This window comes from Dama dama, chromosome 14 (assembly GCF_033118175.1).
Source record: "Dama dama isolate Ldn47 chromosome 14, ASM3311817v1, whole genome shotgun sequence".
Taxonomy (NCBI): Eukaryota; Metazoa; Chordata; class Mammalia; order Artiodactyla; family Cervidae; genus Dama; species Dama dama.
In genome coordinates, this window is record NC_083694.1 from 31,352,573 (window position 1) to 31,372,560 (window position 19,988).

The window sequence follows — 19,988 nt, forward strand, 5'->3', positions numbered from 1 at the left end:
AAAATAAAGCTAGAGTAGCTATATTAATTTCAGACTTCATAGTAAGGAAAAAAATATCAGGGATAACAAAGAGGCATGACATATTGATAAAAAGTTCAATTTTCCAAGAAGACATAATAATCCTAATGTATATGTGCCTAACAACAGAGCATTAAAATACATGAAGTAAAAACTGATAGAACTGCAAGGACAAATAGATGTATTTACTATTTCAGTTAGAGATTGCAACATTCCTCTATTAGTCATTGACTGATCTGATAGACTGGCAAAATATCAGTATGCACATAGTTGAACTGAATACCACTATTAATCACTTGGGTCTAAATGACATTTATATACTACTTCATCCAACAACAACAAAATATATACTCTTCTCAAGCTAACACATAACATTCACCAAAACATACCATATTCTATGGTCTAAAACCATATATTAACAAATTAAAAAGAATGGAAATCACAAAAAGTATGTTCAGACCACGATGGAATTAAACTAGAAATAAATAACAGAAAGATAGCTGGAACACTCCCAAAATATGTGGTGATTAAATAATACTCTTCTAAATATATATAGGTCAAGGATAAGCTTCAAGAAAAAAATTTAAATTATTTTGAATTAAACCAAAATGAAAATACCACTTATCAAAATTTGTGAGATGCAACTAAATCAGGGGAAACATTAAAAAGAATAAAGATTTCAAAAGAATAATTTCAGGAAACTAAAACAAACAACAACAAAAGAAATTAAATCAATAGTAAGTAGAAGAAAAGATAATAAAAATTAGGGCAGAAACAAATGAAATTAAAAACAGAAAATCAAGAGAGAAAAGCAGCAAAACCAAAAGACTGGTCTTCGAAATGATGAGTGAAATTAGAGTCTAGCCAGGTTTATCAAGATAAAAAGAGAGTAAACACAGATTACTAGTCTCAGAAATGATACCACTACAGATTCTATGGAGCTTTCCAGGTGGCGCTAGTGGTAAGAATCCCCCTGCCAATGTAGGAGACATAAGAGATGCAGGCTTGATCCCTAGGTCAGGAAGGTCCCCTGGAGAAGGGCATGGTAACCCACTCCAGTATTCTTACCTGCAGAATCATGGACAGAGGAGTTCATAGGGTTGTGCAGAGTCAGACATGACTGAAGCAGCTTAGCACACATGCACAGATTCTATGGGCAGTAAAAGGATAATACAGGAATACTATGAGCAACTCTAAGTCCATAATTTGATCACGCTAGAGGAAACGAACCAGTCCCTTGAAAGACACAATCTACCAAAACCCCTAAAGGGAAAGGCAGTTAATCTGAATAGGCCTAGTGAAGTCACTTAGTCATGTCCAACTCTGCGACCCCACTGACTGTTGCCTGCCAGGCTCCTCTGTCCATGGGATTTTCCAGGTAAGAATACTAGAGTGGGTTGCCATTTCCTTCTCCAGGGGATCTTCCCAACCCAGAGATTGAACCCAGGTCTCCAGCATTGCAGGCAGACTCTTTACTGTCTGAGCCACGAGGGAAGCCCTGAATAGGCCTACTTGTATTAAAGAAATTGAATAAATAATTGATCCTCTTTCAAAACAGGAAGTACCAGTCCTAATATTGGTTCACTGGTGAATTTTGATAAACATTTTAAGAAGAAATTAGATCAATTCTCTAAAATATCTTTTATAAAATACCAGAGAGAATACTTCCTAGCTCAGTCTATGAAGTCTGCATTATCCTAACCAAACTAGGTGAAGAGACTACAGGGCTGAAAAGTGGCAGATCAATATATCCCATGAATATAGATGCAAAAATCCTCATCAAACATTAGTCAATCAAATCCCACAATGTATAAAAATAATTATACAACAGGACCAAATGGAATTTAATCTACCTATACAAGTCTGGCTCAATATTTCAAAATCAAAATAATTCAACATGCTAGAAAAAAAATCAAATGATCATATCAATAGATGTAAAAAAAGCAAGTGACAAAATCCAAGAGCCATTCAAGGTAAAAACCTCAATAAACTAGGAATAAAGAAAAAACATCTTCAGTAAAAAAAATCTACAAATAACCTATAGCTAACATTGTACTTCACTGTGAGACAATAGGTAGCTTCCCACTAAGATTAAGACAAGGAGGTCACCTCTTATCACTTCTATTCAACATCATATTAAAAGTTCTAACTAAAACAATAAGGCAAGAAACAGAAATAAAAGCTATAAAAGAAGAAATTCTTTAAAAGATAGCTGTATTTGTCACAGATGACATGACTGTCTATGAAGAAAATCTCAAAGAATAAAAAAAAACCTGCTAAAATAAATCATTAAGCAAGGTTGCACATTACAAGGTTAATATACAAAAGTCAATTGTTTCCCTATATATTAGTGATAAGTAATTGGTATTTGAAATTAAGAACACAGCACCATTTACATTAACACCAACAAAATTAAATACTCAGGTATAAATCGCATAAAATATGTATCAGATCTGTAAGAACAAAATTGCAAAACTCTGATGAAGACATCAAGGAATATCTAGATAAATGGAGAGATATTCCATGTACATGGATAGGAGGATTCAATATTGTCAAAATATCAGTTCCTCCTAACTTGAGAGATTCAATACAATCTCAGTCAAAATTCCAGCATGTTACTTTGTAAATATTTACAAATTACTTTGGAGCTTACATAAAGAGGCAAAAGACCCAAAATCATCAACATGATATTGAAGGAAAAGACAAAAATTGGAAGATTGACAATGGCAGATTTCAAGACCTACTATAAAGCTCTAATAATCAAGACAGTGTGATATTTGTGACAGAACTGACCAACATATCAATGAAACAGAATAGTGAGCCCAGAAACAGACACACACAAATACAGTCAACGGATCTTTAACAATGGATAGAGAACAAACATGTGGATACCAAGGATGGAAGGGGGAGGGGGATAAATTGAGAGATTGGGATTGACAAATACACACTACTAATACTATGTATAAAATAGACAACCAAAGGGAATCTACTGTATAGGTCAGGGAACTCTGTTCAGTGCTTTGTGGTGACCTAAATGGAAAGGAAATAAGAGGGGATATATATATATATCTGATTCACTTTGCTGTAGAGTAGAAACTAACACAACATCTTAAAGGAGCTATACTACAATAAAATTAATTTAAAAATGGAATAAGAGTAACTCAATGTTGATAGTCTTTTCAACAAATGATGTTGAACAAATGGATATCAATATGCAAAAAAATTTTTTAAATGTCTAGATACAGATCTTACACCTTCACAAATATTAACTAAAAATGGGGCACAGATCTAAATGCAAAACACAAAACTATTGAAAAGCTAGGAAAACAAAAAAGGAAAGCTAGAAAAAGAATTAGAGAAAATATTGGTGAGCTTGGGTTGGGTAATATTTTTAGATTTAATGCCAAAAGCACAGTCCATGGAAGAAAAAAATTGATAAGTTGGACTTGATTAAAATTAGAAGCTTCTGCTCTCCGATGCTGTTAAGGCAAGCCAAAATTAAGAAAAAAGAACTGCAAAAGACATATGTGATAAATGACTGGTATCCAAAATATATAAAGAAATTTTGAAGTTCAACAATAAGAAAATGCACAACCCAGTTAAAAAATGGGCAAGAGACCTGAACAGACACCTCATCAAAGAGAGTATATAAATGGAAAATAAGCATATGAAAAAATACTCAACATTGTATGTCATCAGCGAATTGAAATTAAAACAAGATAGAATCACATATTTCTAATATACTAGAATTCAAAACACTGACAATGCCAAATCCTGGCAAGGACTGTTCCACGTCATGAGCTTTCATTCACTGCTGGAGGGAAAGTAAAATGGCACAGCCATTCTGGAAGACAGTGCAGCAGTTTCTTATGAAAGTAAACATACTCTTATATGTGATCCAGCAATTTTGCTTCGTGGTATTTACCCAAATGAGTTAAAAAAACAAACAAACAGTAGATTTATTTGTAGTTGCCACAACTTGGAGGCAAGTGGGATTTCCTTCAATTGGTGAGTAGTTAAAAGAAAAAATCCTATATCCAGACAATGGAATATTACTCAGTGATAGAAAGAAATAAGCTATTGAGCCATGAAAAAACATTAAGGAAGCTTAAATGTATACTGTTAAGGCAATAAAGCCAATCTGAAAAGGCTTCAAACTGTATGACTCCAACTATACGACATTCTGGAAAAGGCAAAACTATGGAGACAGTAAAAAGATCAGTGGTTGCCAGGGGTTTAGCAGATAGGAAAGGAGGGATAAATAAGCAGAGCACAGTCAGTCTGCTCTGACTTCCCCTTTTCTTCCAGAAAGCAGGACTAAAACTCCCATGTGAACGATGCCCTCCCTACACTAGGAAGAAAGAACAGTCTCATCACCAGAGACAAGGAGTAGAGACTGACAGAAATCTGTACAAACAGACCCTGTTAAAAGAACTCATCTTCTTTAGCCTCCCCACATATTTTCAGTACATTTTCACAGCTGCCTCTCTTTGTTCAACCAAGTACAAAAGCACTTAGGTTTCACCACTTCTTCAGGTCTTCATTTCTTTCTGAAGGCTCCCATGTCACATAAATCTTACATTAAATAAATGTGTATCCTTTTATCCTGTTAATCTATCTTATGTTGGTTTAATTCAAAGGCCCAACCAAAGACACCAAAAGGGCAGAGGTAATGTTTTATCTCCCCTACAAAATCTTTCAAGTTTTACCCACAGCATTTTAGCAATTAATAGAAGCTTATAATGGAATGAGTCCTAAGATACTATTTCAGCTTTTTTAGCAATCCAAGAATACCTGTATAATAATGAGTGCATCCTCCAAGAACAAGAAGTGACATTCTAAGATCAGGAAACACCCTTGAAAAGCTGACAATGAAATGTTTAAAGGTTTCTTAAGCTATATATCAGACTTACACTTTGGAAGAGGAACCATATGTTGAAAATATAATACATGATACAAAAGATATAACTAAGTTCTATAAAAATATCACATAATCTGATGTATTAATATTTAAAAAAAAGAAGACACTAATATACTTGGGAAGGCATTAAAAACATTATTAAACCTCATACAGTCATGCAATACATAACATCTAGTGTTATAAGCCATGAGGGAGAAAGTTTGGTTTCTTGATTCTCAGTATCAGTACGCCCATGAGCTATCTTCATTCAAAGTTACAGTAAGAACCTTTATACTGACAAGGGGTAGATACAGTCTACCAGCTTAGGATCCCTATTTGCTGCACTACAATTTCAACATGTTGGCAAGAGTGGGAGAATGATTGGTATTACTATTCCAAAGCATTTGCCATAAGCTGGGCTGAAGCAGGGTGGAAAGGAAAAACTCCGAGACATAAGAGAATATTATCAAAATATTATAGACTACTATATAATTATAAACTACTGGGAAATTAAGTACTCAGAAATGGCATGGTCAGGAGTACCATTCCCAAGCTTGAAAAGCTCCGATTACACATCAGTCTTTTCAATCACAGAAAGATGACAACCATCAAGATGTTGCTATAAACATGAAGACTAATTAATAGCAAATTTTCACACAAGATATTATTATTAATAACAAATTTAACATAGTCTGGATTAAATTTTTAATGGAATACTTACCTTGCAGAACTTGACTTCTGCCTCTAAATGATAAATGTACTGAGACTGGTCATTGATGATAGGAACAAGATTGTGGACAGTAGGCATATTGGTTTCCTCACATTCTGATGACCTCTAAGGCAAAAATGAAAATAAATGAAGCATGTTCGGATTTAGCAAAGAATCAGTTAATACCATCTCCATACTCAATTTAGCACTTACGTCATATAAACATAGAATAAACAGACTAAATCACAGTGCGGCTAGCAGTATTATTTCATCTTATAAATTCTATAAATAGATAAGATTCAGGAATATGAAAACTATTTTTTAAAGAGGGAAAAGGAAAATGGTTGTAAAAAGCACACAGCAAATGGAAAAATGCTCGAGTAGTATAATTTGGCTCGGGATGAACCACCCATTTGAGCCATCTGGAAATGTGACGTGCTTCAGTAATTCTCAGATAAAGGGACAGCTTTTTAAGAAATCACCATAGAAGAGGGCTGCTAGCTAAAACTGCAGAACAGCTGCCTGAAGAAGGGATTCTTTAGACAAGTGTCTGATGCCAAATGTGTGTCACTGAGGTAAAATTTTATCTACAAAGAAGTACATTAGCAAAACCTGGTTTTTTATTTTTGACCCTAATACTTAAGGCAATTGGAGACTATGCCGTTCTGGAGCCTCCAGGACTAGAGTGCTAAAGCAGATATACATGAAAGTGAGACATTGCATTGAGGACTTTAGAAAAAAAATGTTAATTCTCTTTACTTTTGCAGCAGTCCCGTAATCGATTTTTAATATCCATCTTACCTTGTCCTAAAATGACTGTAAAATGGTTTATAAATCATATATCATCCACTCCAGTATTCTTGCCTGGAGAATCCAATGGACAGAAGAGCCTGGTGGGCCACAGTCCATGGGGTCGCAAACAGTCAGACACGACTGAGTGACTAACACTACTACCATGATATTACTTAAAGAAAAGAGGAAGTTAGGAAAAGGGAAAGTGAAGCTCTACCAGTTAGATGAATCCAGAGGAAAGTTTGAGGTGAGACACACAATCATTTTGTTTTTCAACACAGCAGAAATTCCTATAAATGATGAAGTACCAGCTCTCATGGCAGAATAATTAAGTACAGCTTTGCTTCTGGCCACATTTAATAAATTTAAAACCAAAAGACATGTTAATTAAGTGAATTATCTGTGGTAAGTAGAAAGCAACTAATTATAATAATTAATATTAATAGAAAGGGATTCAGTGCATAGGCAAATATAAATTATTACAATGTGTATACATAGGGCAAAATCAATGGGAAAATTAAAAACAAGCTAGTATCATGTGGAAAATGTTCATATAAAATCACTTGTATGTTTATCACAGTTTGAATGTCCATATTCTAAAATAACAAGTAATAATGTTTAGACATATTTTCTACCTCAGCACTGCCTCATTTCACTCTTAATACAGCCACATATTTCTCATACGTCATTTTGGCTATGAAACTGCATTCTAAGGGGTACAGTCTTCAAAAGCTACTTATTATTATAGCTTGTAATCATCATATGTAGGTTGTATACATTTAGAGTCTAAGTTCCATTCTTTCACATAGAGCCAATAGACCTGTGTATTGGCATATACTGTATATATTGAACTGATCATCTTGATGAGTCTTCTTGCTTATCTAAAGTCAATCAGTTTTGCAATATCACTGCTCAGTAATATCTTAAAAATGCTAAGAAGCATGTCTGAGCATTCAACAGATACAGAAACTTAATCTACTAGACTTAAAAGTACTCTATCCGTATGTGCTTAGGAGCATTCTAGAAACTAGGTGTAAACAGTAATAAGTTCACTGAATAATGAAATATTTTATCAAAATTATAGTTTATATCTATAAATATTGAATAGGAACATGTAGTCCATTTCTCTAAAGTGGGAATTAAGCATGAAAGTCTGTGTCAGGCTGGAATGAAGTGTTAATATGGGGGTACTCTTTAGGACATTTCAGCTGTGAGTAAAGGAAACTGACATGTCTTCAAGTTTTCAGCATGTAGCCTGGGTATCCAACAGTCACAGACATTGAAAATGCAAGGTGGTTATTGTTGCCATGACATTTTATATTTGTGCCATATTTCATAGGTTTCCAAAGAATTTTAAATATGTGATCTTACCTCATTACTATAAAAACCCTGTGAGAGAGTACATGATAGACCCTAGATCACCCTAAAGCATAGACTATTATTTTGACTATTTAAACCTGGCCAAATCCTCACTTCACAGTACCCATTTTCTACAGAACGCTTCCCTCCCACCCACCTTCTCCTCACATATACCCTTCCCTCACAGTACTCTCCCTCACTTCCACCCTTCCTTCACACCTATCTCAGGCTTTATATCACACTGCTTCAGTCAGAAATAATATACTCCATTAAAGCAATAGCAGTAGAAAACAGCTGCAGAAGAAATAGAGTACAGTTTCTCATATCACACAATTTTATAACTATATATTTTTTAATGTAGAAAAAGATTACATGCTTCAAATTTAACATTTAACATAAACAAAGGACAGCCAGAATTAGAAAGTAAATTCTAAAAGTAATAAAAATACAGATATGCCCCTCTATAAAAGCAATGGTTAGGGACTTCGTGGTCCAGTGGTTAAGAATCCTCCTTTCTTTCTTTTTTTAACTATTTATTTTTAAAATGTATTTATTTTAATTGAAGGATAATTACTTTACAATACTGTGATGGCTTTTGCCATACATCAACATGAATCAGCCATAGGTATACACATGTTCCCCGAATCCTGAAACCCCCTTCCACCTCCCTGACCAACCCCACTCCTCCAGGTCGTCACAGAACACCGGCCCTGGGGGTTCCGCTTCATGCATCCAACTCGCACTGGTCATCCATTCTACATATGGCATACGATAATGTACACGTTTCAATGCTATTCTCTCAAATCATCCCACCTTCTTCTTCTCTCACTGAGCCCAGAAATCTGTTTTTTTACATCTGTGTCTCCTTTGCTGCCCTGTATGTAGGATCGTTGGTACCATTCTTCTAGAAGAATCTGCCTTTCAATACAAGGGATGCTGGTTCGATCCCTGGAAGGGGAACTAAGATCCCCAATGGCCCTGGGCAGCTAAGCCCACATGCCACAAGCACTGAGCCCTCACCTGCCACAACTAGAAAGAAGCCTGCATACTGAATGAAAGATCCTGCTTACTACAACAAAGACTTTGCATGCCACAGCTAAGACCCGAAGCAGCCAAAAATAAATGAGTAATAATAATAATAAATACTAAAAAAAAAGCCATGGTTACTCTTTCCCATATATTGTTCCTTTAAAAAAAAATATTTGCTAACAGTTGCAAAGTAAGTTCTCCAAACTATTTCTTCACTCACATTTTTCAAGTGAATAATAAATTAAAAAATCAGAATCCCCTCTGCCATGGAAGTCTCTTCTTCGGCCAAAATAATTATCAGAGGGAAGATCATTTCTTTTAACACTTTCCACTATTAGCATGTCCAGCTCAGAATCTGTTTAACACATGTACTACTAAAATGATACACAAAATTAAAACATAGTTAGAAAAATAATGCTTTTGTTAGGCTGTAAATGGTGATACTTACCAAAGAGGATGTTTCTTGTCTTCTTAGAGATACCTCACTTTCCTCGGTTGCTTGTTGGCGCAACAAAGCTTTGAGTTGATTAACTATTGAGCAAAAGCAATAGGTTTATTCATCTTATTTTAAATCCATAGTTTATCATCACCCATCTATCCTTCCATCAATCTAACAAATATTTGTGTATTATGCATCACAAAATATGCTATTGACAGACACAAAAACAAACATAAGAAAATCTCTCTCATTTAAGAGGTAAGAATCCACTGAGCAAGAGGTATATAACTAACAGATATAAGCTTATATCTGATATATCTAACTAACTAACAAGATTATAAGCTCTAAATCTACCTATAAGAAGCTCTAGGTCTGCCTATAATGCTGTAAGAAGAGGAAGCACGTAACTGTGCCTGTTTTCACAGAGAAGAGAGTGTGAAGGATGTACAGGAGACCACCATGCAGAAAAGGGTGAGAAAAAGCCAGTTTGAATACATGGCTCATGCAAAGCAGAGAAGCACGGCCATAGGGTGGCATGAATAGAACATGGCTTGCAAGATGAATAGTTGAAAGGAAGATAGAAAAATGAGGCTGGAGAGGCAGCTTGGAATTACCTTAAGAAAACACTGCTTTGACATCCTATAGGCATAGGGAAGTCAAAGGGGAAAAAAAAAAACAACAGAACTAGATTAGCTGCTTTGTGTTTCTTGACTAAAATCCTAGCAGTGGAGGACAGGCTGGCGTCATTATTATATGGAGTTTAAAGAATTCACTGTGTGTCATTCAGGTTAGGACTGACATTCACACTCACCGGCATGGCTGTGTTGTAGTTCACGCCAGGCATTTCCAGCATCCTCGTTTCCTACACTGGTATTAAAAGAAGGATCCAGCATATCTTCTCCAACGGTGACATCACCTTCTCTCAGGGCACATTTCAACTGGTGAATGCTTCTATTTGCACGTTCTGCAATAGCATGATGAAAATCAGAGCCAGTGAAATCTGGGTGATCAAATGAACATCGACTTGGGAAGACAATTTCTAAAGGAAAAGCAATCATTTCTGATACTTTGTGGGAGAAAAAAAAAAGCATAGCTTTGCTTCTAGCTTACTGGGGAACAGGCTAGAGGAAATGTGAGATTAAGCTCATGGGGCAGAGGTTAGACTTAATGATCTCTAAGCTCCCAGACACCACTGTGATTGGTATTCACTGTATATAGCTCTACTGCCAAGGACGACTGAGTGGGAGAGCTTTTCTCCTCTTCACTCTCCCAAACAATAATCTCACAGGGGAGGCACTATCCTGACTCCTCAGTGCCTAAGACTCCCCTACACCTTTTGGCATGGTGTGGATAGGCAAGACTGGCAAGAGGGATCCCACCACCTCAAGTTCCTACCCAAAGAAGCCTCCTTGTCCCTGGGGGCCACAGGGCCCTCTAGCATCAAGACAGCTGACCACCTGGCCTAGTTCTGATCAAGATTTGAATAGCTGATGTGCTTAGAGCGGTATAGTTGTACTTATATACTGTACTTAGTATAGTTGTACTTATATACTGCTGGCTGACTACATCTTATGTAGAAATTCTCGGTTACTATGCCTGATTACTCTTAGAATTGAAGTTTAAACTTATTACCACATACTTAACATAAATAGTCTAAAATTAAGTATTTTAAGGTATATTACTCTAATAGTTCATCTCTAAAAACAGCCCCCAAAGAACTCACCCTTACATCCTTGTGCTCTCCCAACTTGAAACTTAGTGGACCTGTAACCTACACTCAAAAAGAGAATGTACTGGAATGCACATGACGCCTGACCCGTCACATCTTTAAAATGTTCGGAAGCTTCTGCTTCTACCCTCTTGGAATGTTGGTTTTTGTGAGCCCCAAGCCACTAAGTAGGAAGTCTGGCTACCCTGCTAGAGAGACTCTGAAGAGGCCATGTGGAAAGGAGAGGCTCTGAGATCACCACGAGGAGAAAGAAGAAGCCCAACCCCACTAACAGTCTGGCAGTCTCCTGGTGACTCCAGAGCGAGAGGTCATCTACCCACAATGCATGAGAGAGACTCGAAAACTGCCCAGCTGCGGTCTGGTAAAACCACAGATCTGTGAGAGGCACTAAAAATGCTTTTGGTTGTTGGTTTCTGCCATCAAGCTTTAGAGTGAGTTGTGTGTGGGGGGTGTGCGTGTGTGTGTGTGCACTTAATCGCTCAGTCATGTCCAACTCTTTGCGATCCCATGGACTGTAGCCTGCCAGGCTCCTCTGTCCATGGGAATTCTCTGGGCAAGAATACTGGAGTGGGTTGTGCTTGTTAAGCAACAAAAGGTAACTGAAATAATTATTCAGTGAAATACTCACCCAAAAACAGCTTTAGCAAAGGATCCAAGTCCTACATTAATAACAGAACTACATACTAATATAGTAATGATACTGGGCATGTGTGCTCAGTCGTGTCTTTTTCGTGACCCTATGGACCATAGCTCTCCAGGGTCCTCTGTCCATGGGATTCTCCAGGCAAGAATACCGGAGTGGGTTGCCATGCCCTCCTCCAGGGGATCTTCCCTACCCAAGATCAAACTTGCATCTACTGCATTGCAGGCAGATTCTTTACATCTGAGCCACTGGGGACGCCCCAGTAATGATACTATATTATATGTTAATACTATAACATACTAATGACACTAGACATGACATTACTAATAACCCTATCCTGTTTTATGGATTTTTTTACATGTATGACAACTGGAGAATCAGACAATTGATGGGTAATTTCATTAGTTAAAGACCAGATACTTTTTCAGGTTTAAACTTGTTACTTCTGCTAATCTCTTATAATTAGTTCTCCAGTTCCAATCTAGAAACATTAACTGTCACAAAAAATGTTCCTTTTACATTAGAGCTGAGACCCAGGTTTCAGTCATCATTTTTAAATGTTGACATCTGTATTTGAAAGTTATCTTTAATTCATTTATTTATTAAATATTTATATATAGCTAACATAGAAATTTATGTTAGAAAAAGATGAATTCCCATGCAAGTTCATGTACAGCTATTATCTATCTCAAATGGATTCCATCAAAAGAATTCTTAACATCTTCAGAGGAGAACTTTTTCTAAGTAAAATCTTTCCCTAATTCAGAGCAATGCATAACAATAACACCAATGAAGTTCTTTCTTCTGATCTAGGCCCTTTCTTGACAAGTTAGATCTACTTCTGTATTCAGGAGAAAAAGCTCCTCATCTTTAATACCTATAAGAGAACCCTAAGAAATCTATAAAAATGAAAAAGCTTTTCATTACCAAACATGGATGGATGAAAATATATTTATATAGTCTACAGGACCTTGAAAAATACATTCTATTTCTTTTAAGCTCATTAATTTGAATGTGTGAAACAGACAAAAATACCATAACTTAACAGAAAAAAATATTCTCTATCTTACAAAATCTCTAATACAGGTACTTCACTTATAGCAACTCATTTTCCCCTTGAGTAAACTAACAAAAATAGGTCTTTTAGGTCAGGGTTCAGCAATCTACACAAGAGACCCAATAAATTTATCACTGCAATTTTCTCCACACCAATCCTATTTCCACATAGACCTTTCTCTGACAGGAATTTGGTATTGATAACTAACCAAGCCTGGCCTCCTTTTATTCCTCATGAGTTTTAAAAAGTCCAGATAAGATGCATTCCTGGTTTCAGTAAAATGAGAAGCAGCAATAGTTTTTTTTTTTTTTTTACTAACTCAGTATTTTCTAAAGAGATTTGTTAAAGGATAAGGAAAAATCGAAGTGTTACATGATAAGCAATTTAGTTCACACAGTTTTGGACTTATGCACTGATACCTATGAACAAAGCACTTATCTTTACTGCATCCATTAAAAGGAAACAAAGGGTTTGAATTACACTAAAAGGAGGCTCTGTGGAGCCATCAAATGACTTCATCTATAAGACAAAGGATAATTACTTATTTATACTTAATCTGACTAAAAGCTAACAAGCTATATTAGGAAAAAGAAAGGAAATCTGAAAAAAAATGTGTAATTGAAAATTCCTACAGGTAGAGTTATTTCATTAGCTTACAATAATGGGAGAGTTTTATGAGGCCATTTAATCCCTTTCCTGATATTCCGGTTTAATCTTTTAGAATTTTTATCATTTAAAGACTATGTGTTAAACTCTACTATGAAAATAGTATTATGTGAAATACTAATATATTGAACTCAACAGCCATCTCACTTTTCTCAGTGATTACATAAGGTCTGGGTTTTTTTTTGCAATGAATGACTTCAGTTGCTAGGGTCAGAGATGAAGAGAAGGAATTTGCAAGAACTGTATCCTGAAACTAAAACTAAGGAGGTAAGTGATATTTTAAAGTCATTCCAAGACTACATTTTAAAACATGCTAAACGTTTTTCAAATATATACATACGAACATAATTATATACACTGCAACAGACAAACAGAATTAATCCCTTGGAATAACAACACTCAGATCTTTGAAGACAGACGAAACCCCATTGCTTTTCAGCTGGAGCCATTGCAACTGGTCTCATAATCCTTATTAAGAACACTACTCCCCAGATGCCATTAACTGCTGCTTCTTGTTGTTGTTTAGTTACTAAGTCATTTCCGACTCTTTTGCGACCCCTTGGACAGTAGCCTGCTACGTTCCTGAGGATGGGATTTCCCAGGGAAGAAGAGTGGAGTGGGTTGCCATGTCCTTCACCAGGGGATCTTCCTGATCCAAAGATAGAACCTGCATCTCCTGCATTGGCAGGCACATTCTTTACCACTGAGCCATCAGGGAAGCCCTAACCCCATTCTGCTTACATGTATGGAAACCAGATTAGATAGGAGGTTCCAGTTAGGGTTTCCTATCCCACTGTTACTGGGCATAGCTTTATCCTCAAGAGTGGGGAAGAATACTTAGTTCCTCTTCTCTCCTGAGAGGATAGTAACTGATTTCACAATACATCCTGATTTCTTCTTCCCAGCATCAACCACAGGCTGAATACAAACTTAATTACAAATACAAACAGAAATACAACCTCTGAGTCCTACAGAATTGCATGAACATAAATATAAGTAATATTTCTGCTAGTCCACTATCCAAATATCAATCAATATAATGAGCACTGAAAAGGTTTTTAAGCTCCTGACTGCCAACAAATTTGTCTGTTTCATTCATTTTTGTAATCTAGTTGCTCTACTTTCCAGCTCCTAGCTCAACACCGAGCCTCTCTTCATCAAGATGTTTTTGAACAAAAAGGAAAATACGTCCCTGTATACCAAGGATCATCACTTACATACATACTGTGAATTATTAATGTCTACATTCTCCATCTGTAATGAGAATTACCCTGGTGACAAGGAGGCAGAACCGCACCCAGTGAAGTGCCCAGCTGTCTCTGGGAAAACAAGCAGTGAACCATACCTCCCCAGGCTAAGCATGAGGCAAGCGGCAATGCTCAAAACAAGCTTAGATCTGGGCAGACAAGCAGAAAAATGAAACCACACCCAGATGAGATGCATGTGTCCGTCCACACTTGACTGGGTCTCAGCTAGTTCAGGGGATTGTTGTCACTGTTCACTGGGGGACTGACAATTAGTGTGACCAAGATGAAGACAGCATTAATCCAAAATTAGAAAAACCAGCTTTGTAACTGGCAATTACAATGATTAAAGAGACTAAAAGTTGTATGCAGAAACTACAAAATCTCAAAAAAAATTACTATCATAAGACTCTAATAGCTGAAAAATGTGTTAAAACTGGTTGGTACCAGAAGTGAAAGATAATCCAAATAAGAATGTAAACATCTTTAAGAGCAGTGTCTGGAAGATCATTAATGATGGATGGATGTTGGGAAATCAAGAAGATTGACTATACACATTATAAGGGATACACCTGGTTCTTTTTTTTTTTTTTGTACCAACTGAGAATACTTATGCACCTGTCACTTTTCTATTAAAGAAGTTATCCTAGCCAGACTGGCAGAACTTAGGTACAATTATCAGCCAAAACAATCTGTATCCTTAATTGAAATTATTCTCAAGCACGGTTCTCACAAAGCAAATGCTATGAGTAATAACCTTGCTACTTCTAGATCGTGGTTCTCAGTCTCAGCACTATTGATATTTGGACTTGGTAATTCTTGACTGTAAGGGGATGTGTTGTGTTTGTACAGGAGCATCTCTGGCCTCTACCCACTAGATGCTGGTAAAACTCTCCCTGCCAGTTGTGACAGTCAAAAATGCCTCCAGACATTACCAAATGTCTTCTGGATGGGAAAAAAAGTCACTCTGATAACTGCTGGTTTATAGTAATGAAACAAGATAGCCAGTGCTCAGTTTTGAGGAGAGACTACCCACACTGCTACACCGGAATTACAGGTGCAACCTGATGAAAAGTGGTCAGGACACTGAGCTATTCTACCATTGTGGGAGGCAGCACACACAACCCATCGCCATCAACACCAAGATGAGGCACTTCTGATCCAGGTGTCAGGAATACCTATTGTGATCAAGAACTTGAAATTCATATTTAGTTTCATTTTGTTTCCGAGGCCTAATACATGAAGCAATAGTTATACTCCAAGGCTATTTTTTAGAGCTTCTTTAGTAATCATTCCTTTAAATGTTCCAGTGGGCTTTGATGAAGCTCTCCAATAATCAAGGCTGCTTTAGCAAGCACACAAGCATGTTTCAAGCTATCTTTCCTACCTTTTGTACAATCTTGTAGCACCAAACCATTGTTTTGGTTCTACATTATTTCACGGATGATTATTTACTTATAAAACACGCTTTTTGGGCTGCTAAATCCTGTCTTTTGTTTATTTTACCTCATTAGTTTTAGGGAAGAGAAAATGGAAATGCTACTACTTTTTGGTATTCTGGTAAAAGAAATAAAAGTTAAAACTACTAAGAACAGCCATATAAGTATATAAAACAAAAAATGAATATATGTAATTTAAATTTTATTAGCAAAAAAGTCAATTTAAATGTTTGAAAAATCTCATTTGCATTACCAATCCTTATTTATTAATAGCCAAATCATTGTATTTCTTTAGTTTCATAATGAATGCTTCCAGGGCCTTTCTTACATTGTTGCCGGTCTTGGTTTCAGTGAGGCTGATAGTTAAATAAGCAAACATTAGCCATAGACAATGTGTGTGAGTGTGCACCTAAACATTTTAAAATTTTAGAACACATTTAAGAACAGCAAAAACAAAAAAGAAGAAGAAATACAAGTTTGATGTGTAAAACTGAGAAAAAGAGGAACTTTTACTTAAGTTATATACATGTTTCCTTAAGTCTGCCAAAGGTCCAGATGACATCACTGCTAGTTAATTCAGTGACCAAATTATGGACTAGTAAGATTAACATCAGCTTTCTACATATGTATCCTTCTCTGGAATAAAAAAAAACAACAACAAACACTTGTTTATATTTTACTTATGTACAATTGGAACATCAGTATTATTTTCAGTTTTATCCAACTAAATCAACTTACAAAGAAAAAGATCACCCCCCCAAATTTTATATTTTCTTCCCATATTCAACTTCTCACTTTCCATGAACTTAGTCCCTTAATCTCATAAGGAAACACAACTTTTTATTATTCATGTGGTCCAATCCAGTGTTGATAAAAGGGACATTACAGATCTAGAGATCTGAGATAGTGGCTGAAGGGGACCCAAGCTCTCACATATTTTGCTTGACCCACATAGTATAGGATGAAGGGAAAAGAATAAAAGAAAGGGAAGGAAGAAAAGAGGGAAAGAGCAAGAAAGCAATTGCAATGTTTTCAGAAAAAGCATCAACTGCCCAGTTTGGCCATGGCCTCACTATTCCCTAGTGTCTCCCACTGACTTCATCACACATTTTGTCATCTCCTTGGTTCCTACTGGCAATAACCCTACCTCCTAGTCCAAACTTTTCATATTCCCGATGAGGAAATAAGAATCCAAGAACAGTTTATTAACTTGCCTAAGGTAACACAGATGGTTATTAGAAAAGCAACAGTAAGAATTGGAACTTGGATCCTAGTTTTGCATTCTTTTCTCTGACTCCATCATACTCTTCATAAATTCAATCTAGAGCCTAAAATAACAAAACATTGAAAGAAAAAGGAGGAATTACCATATAAAATGCATACAGAAAGTAAATGATGCATTCCTGTTTCAGTATAAGTTTGTTCCATTTCTTGATGCCCACTCAATCAAAGGTGGCCAGGAAGTTGGAGAATAGGTGAGTAATGTATACAGGCATAAAACTGAATCCACAGCTAACACTGCAGCAACATTTGAAACATGATTCAGTTGTTAAGGCTGGGACACTGAATTTCTAACAAATTTCTTCTTTCTAACATCACATTCCTACATTCAAGTGTATAGAATTTAAACAGCCTTCTGTTATACTATAACAGAACTAGCTTATTTTATACCTCATGACCTTGTACTATGATGTGTTAAATTTAGAGGAGGCGTATTTGCTATACTTCACAATTACCAATATAATTCTGTGGGTCTTGAATTTTAGATGCCTAGAGTGAATCACTGCAGATGGTGATTGCAGCCATGAAATGAAAAGACACTTACTCCTTGGAAGGAAAGTTATGACCAACCTAGATAGCATATTAAAGAGCAGAGACATTACTTTGCCAACAAAGGTCTGTCTAGTCAAGGCTATGGTTTTTCCAGTGGTCATGTATGGATGTGAGAGTTGGACTGTGAAGAAAGCTGAGCGCCAAAAAATTGATGCTTTTGAACTGTGGTGTTGGAGAAGACTCTTGAGAGTCCCTTGGACTGCAAGGAGATCCAACCAGTCCATCCTAAAGGAGATCAGTCCTGGGTGTTCATTGGAAGGACTGATGCTGAAACTGAAACTCTAATACTCTGGCCACCTTATGTGGAAGTTGACTCACTGGAAAAGACCCTGATGCTGGGAGGGATTGGGGGCAGGAGGAGAAGAGGACGACAGAGGATGAGATGGCTGGATGGCATCACCGACTTGATGAACTTGAGTTTGAGTAAATTCTGGGAGCTAGTGATGGATAGGGAGGCCTGTCGTGCTGCGATTCATGGGGTCGCAAACAGTCAGATATGAACTGAGCAACTGAACTGAACTGAAAGAGTGAATAACCACTTAACCAGACTTGGGAAGTCTTGAACTTTTGGTTCTAGATTAAACTAAACTAAAAGTCTAGAACTTTTGGTTCTAGATTACACTGTGACTCCCAGGATACCTAGGATATGCTCAGCACTGAAAACAAACTTTTAGATCATCTACTATGTAGGCATACATTACAGATCTGTAGGGCAATGAAGCTTTCTAGTTTGTCTGCCAGAATGGTTACTCTGAAGGAGTCTTTACACCATTCCAATTCTCAGTGAGGGCACAGACAAGGGTTATCCCCAGAGGGTGACTACATGTGAAAGGCATCAGGGAAAGAATGATTCACTTAAGTTTCAAAAGCAAGAAAGCAACACTGACTCTGCTTTTTACATCAGAAATTCAAATTCTTCATATACTATTAACAGAATAGTTCCAAAAATTATATTTAAAGTAAAGAAATAAGGAAGAGCTATAAAAACAAGAAACTATAATGGGGAAATTGTAAAACCATTTTGCATTTTTACATGTCTACTTCCTGGCTAAATACAAATGAAAGAATTAGTAATGATTACATGTAAAATTATTGAGTTAACCAGAGAAATAACTTGAGAGGAAAGATCAAGAATATCTATGACCTTTTCTTTAAGAATGAACTAGACAAGACATTTTGGGGAAGTAATGGTGAATAGAAAAAACCAAAATAACTTTACATTTTGTATTTTATCTGATTGTATAGTAACACAATTCTAGAGCTGTCAGACACAAATGCTTAAAATAATGAAGTTTCATATACAAAATAATGCCACCATACTGTGTTTATTCAGAAACACACATTTTGACTTTAAAGGGAATTATCCTATCTAAAAGTGGTCATTTATAGTGTGTGAAGTGAAGAGCTTCTGATCGTGCTTCTCTTCAGTATTAGTTCTGTTTCCTTCCATAAGCTGTTATATAAACTATGTAATAAATAAACATAAAAATTAAAATGCTACTAAATAAATGATAAGTGCTGAAAACCCATGAAAATTTCCTAGTTGCATTTCTCAATTTATTGTTAAAACTATCATTATAAATTAATAACAAACTTTTCTCTGCTTTGTTTGCTCTTGATTATGTTTTCACTATCTTATATTGTTATAACACTAAATTTTTACTTCATTTTAAAATATCTTATCTTTGAATAAGAACTCTTCACTCTATAATTACTGAAAGCAGTATTGTGGGTTTTAAATATAGTACTATAACAGTTTGAAATTAACTGCATCAAAATGCCTAATATTAAATAGTCTCTAATGTTTAAATAAAGGTTCATACTAAGGTTAAAGAAGAAGAACTAGGAGGAACATAATGGAAAACAGAATTTTTTTTTAACAACCTCAAAAATCAAATGCCACTGGTACTATCATTCTGCACAGTATTTTCTTGTTTTCAAATGAAAAGTTAGAAGTGGTTATTTCTGTATCTAACAGCTCTTGAAACATCAGTAGGCTGATGAAGATATTCATCCAGACTGATGATTTTACTCTTGCAGTTTGAATACTGAGAATGTTGACAGTTTATAACACTGCTGACAGATGGAAACAATACGTAATAACCTTTCAAAGTCTAGACTCACTAGATTC

General features: G+C 36.0%; 1 protein-coding gene across 9 annotated transcripts in view; it reads right to left on the minus strand.

Moving 5' to 3' along the window:
* SDCCAG8 (SHH signaling and ciliogenesis regulator SDCCAG8) overlaps positions 1-19,988 on the minus strand; it is a 245,892-nt gene that overhangs the window by 224,140 nt on the left and 1,764 nt on the right. For 8 of the 9 annotated variants that reach the window (XM_061160253.1, XM_061160254.1, XM_061160249.1 and 5 more), the window contains exons 2-4: positions 10,058-10,210; positions 9,256-9,338; positions 5,640-5,753 (exon numbers count right to left, since the gene is read on the minus strand). In XM_061160253.1, coding sequence (XP_061016236.1) covers positions 5,640-5,753; positions 9,256-9,338; positions 10,058-10,210 — 350 coding nt within the window. Of the gene's footprint in view, positions 1-5,639; positions 5,754-9,255; positions 9,339-10,057; positions 10,211-10,969; positions 11,060-19,988 lie in introns of those variants that run through there. The other variant, XM_061160252.1, reaches the window with a different exon arrangement.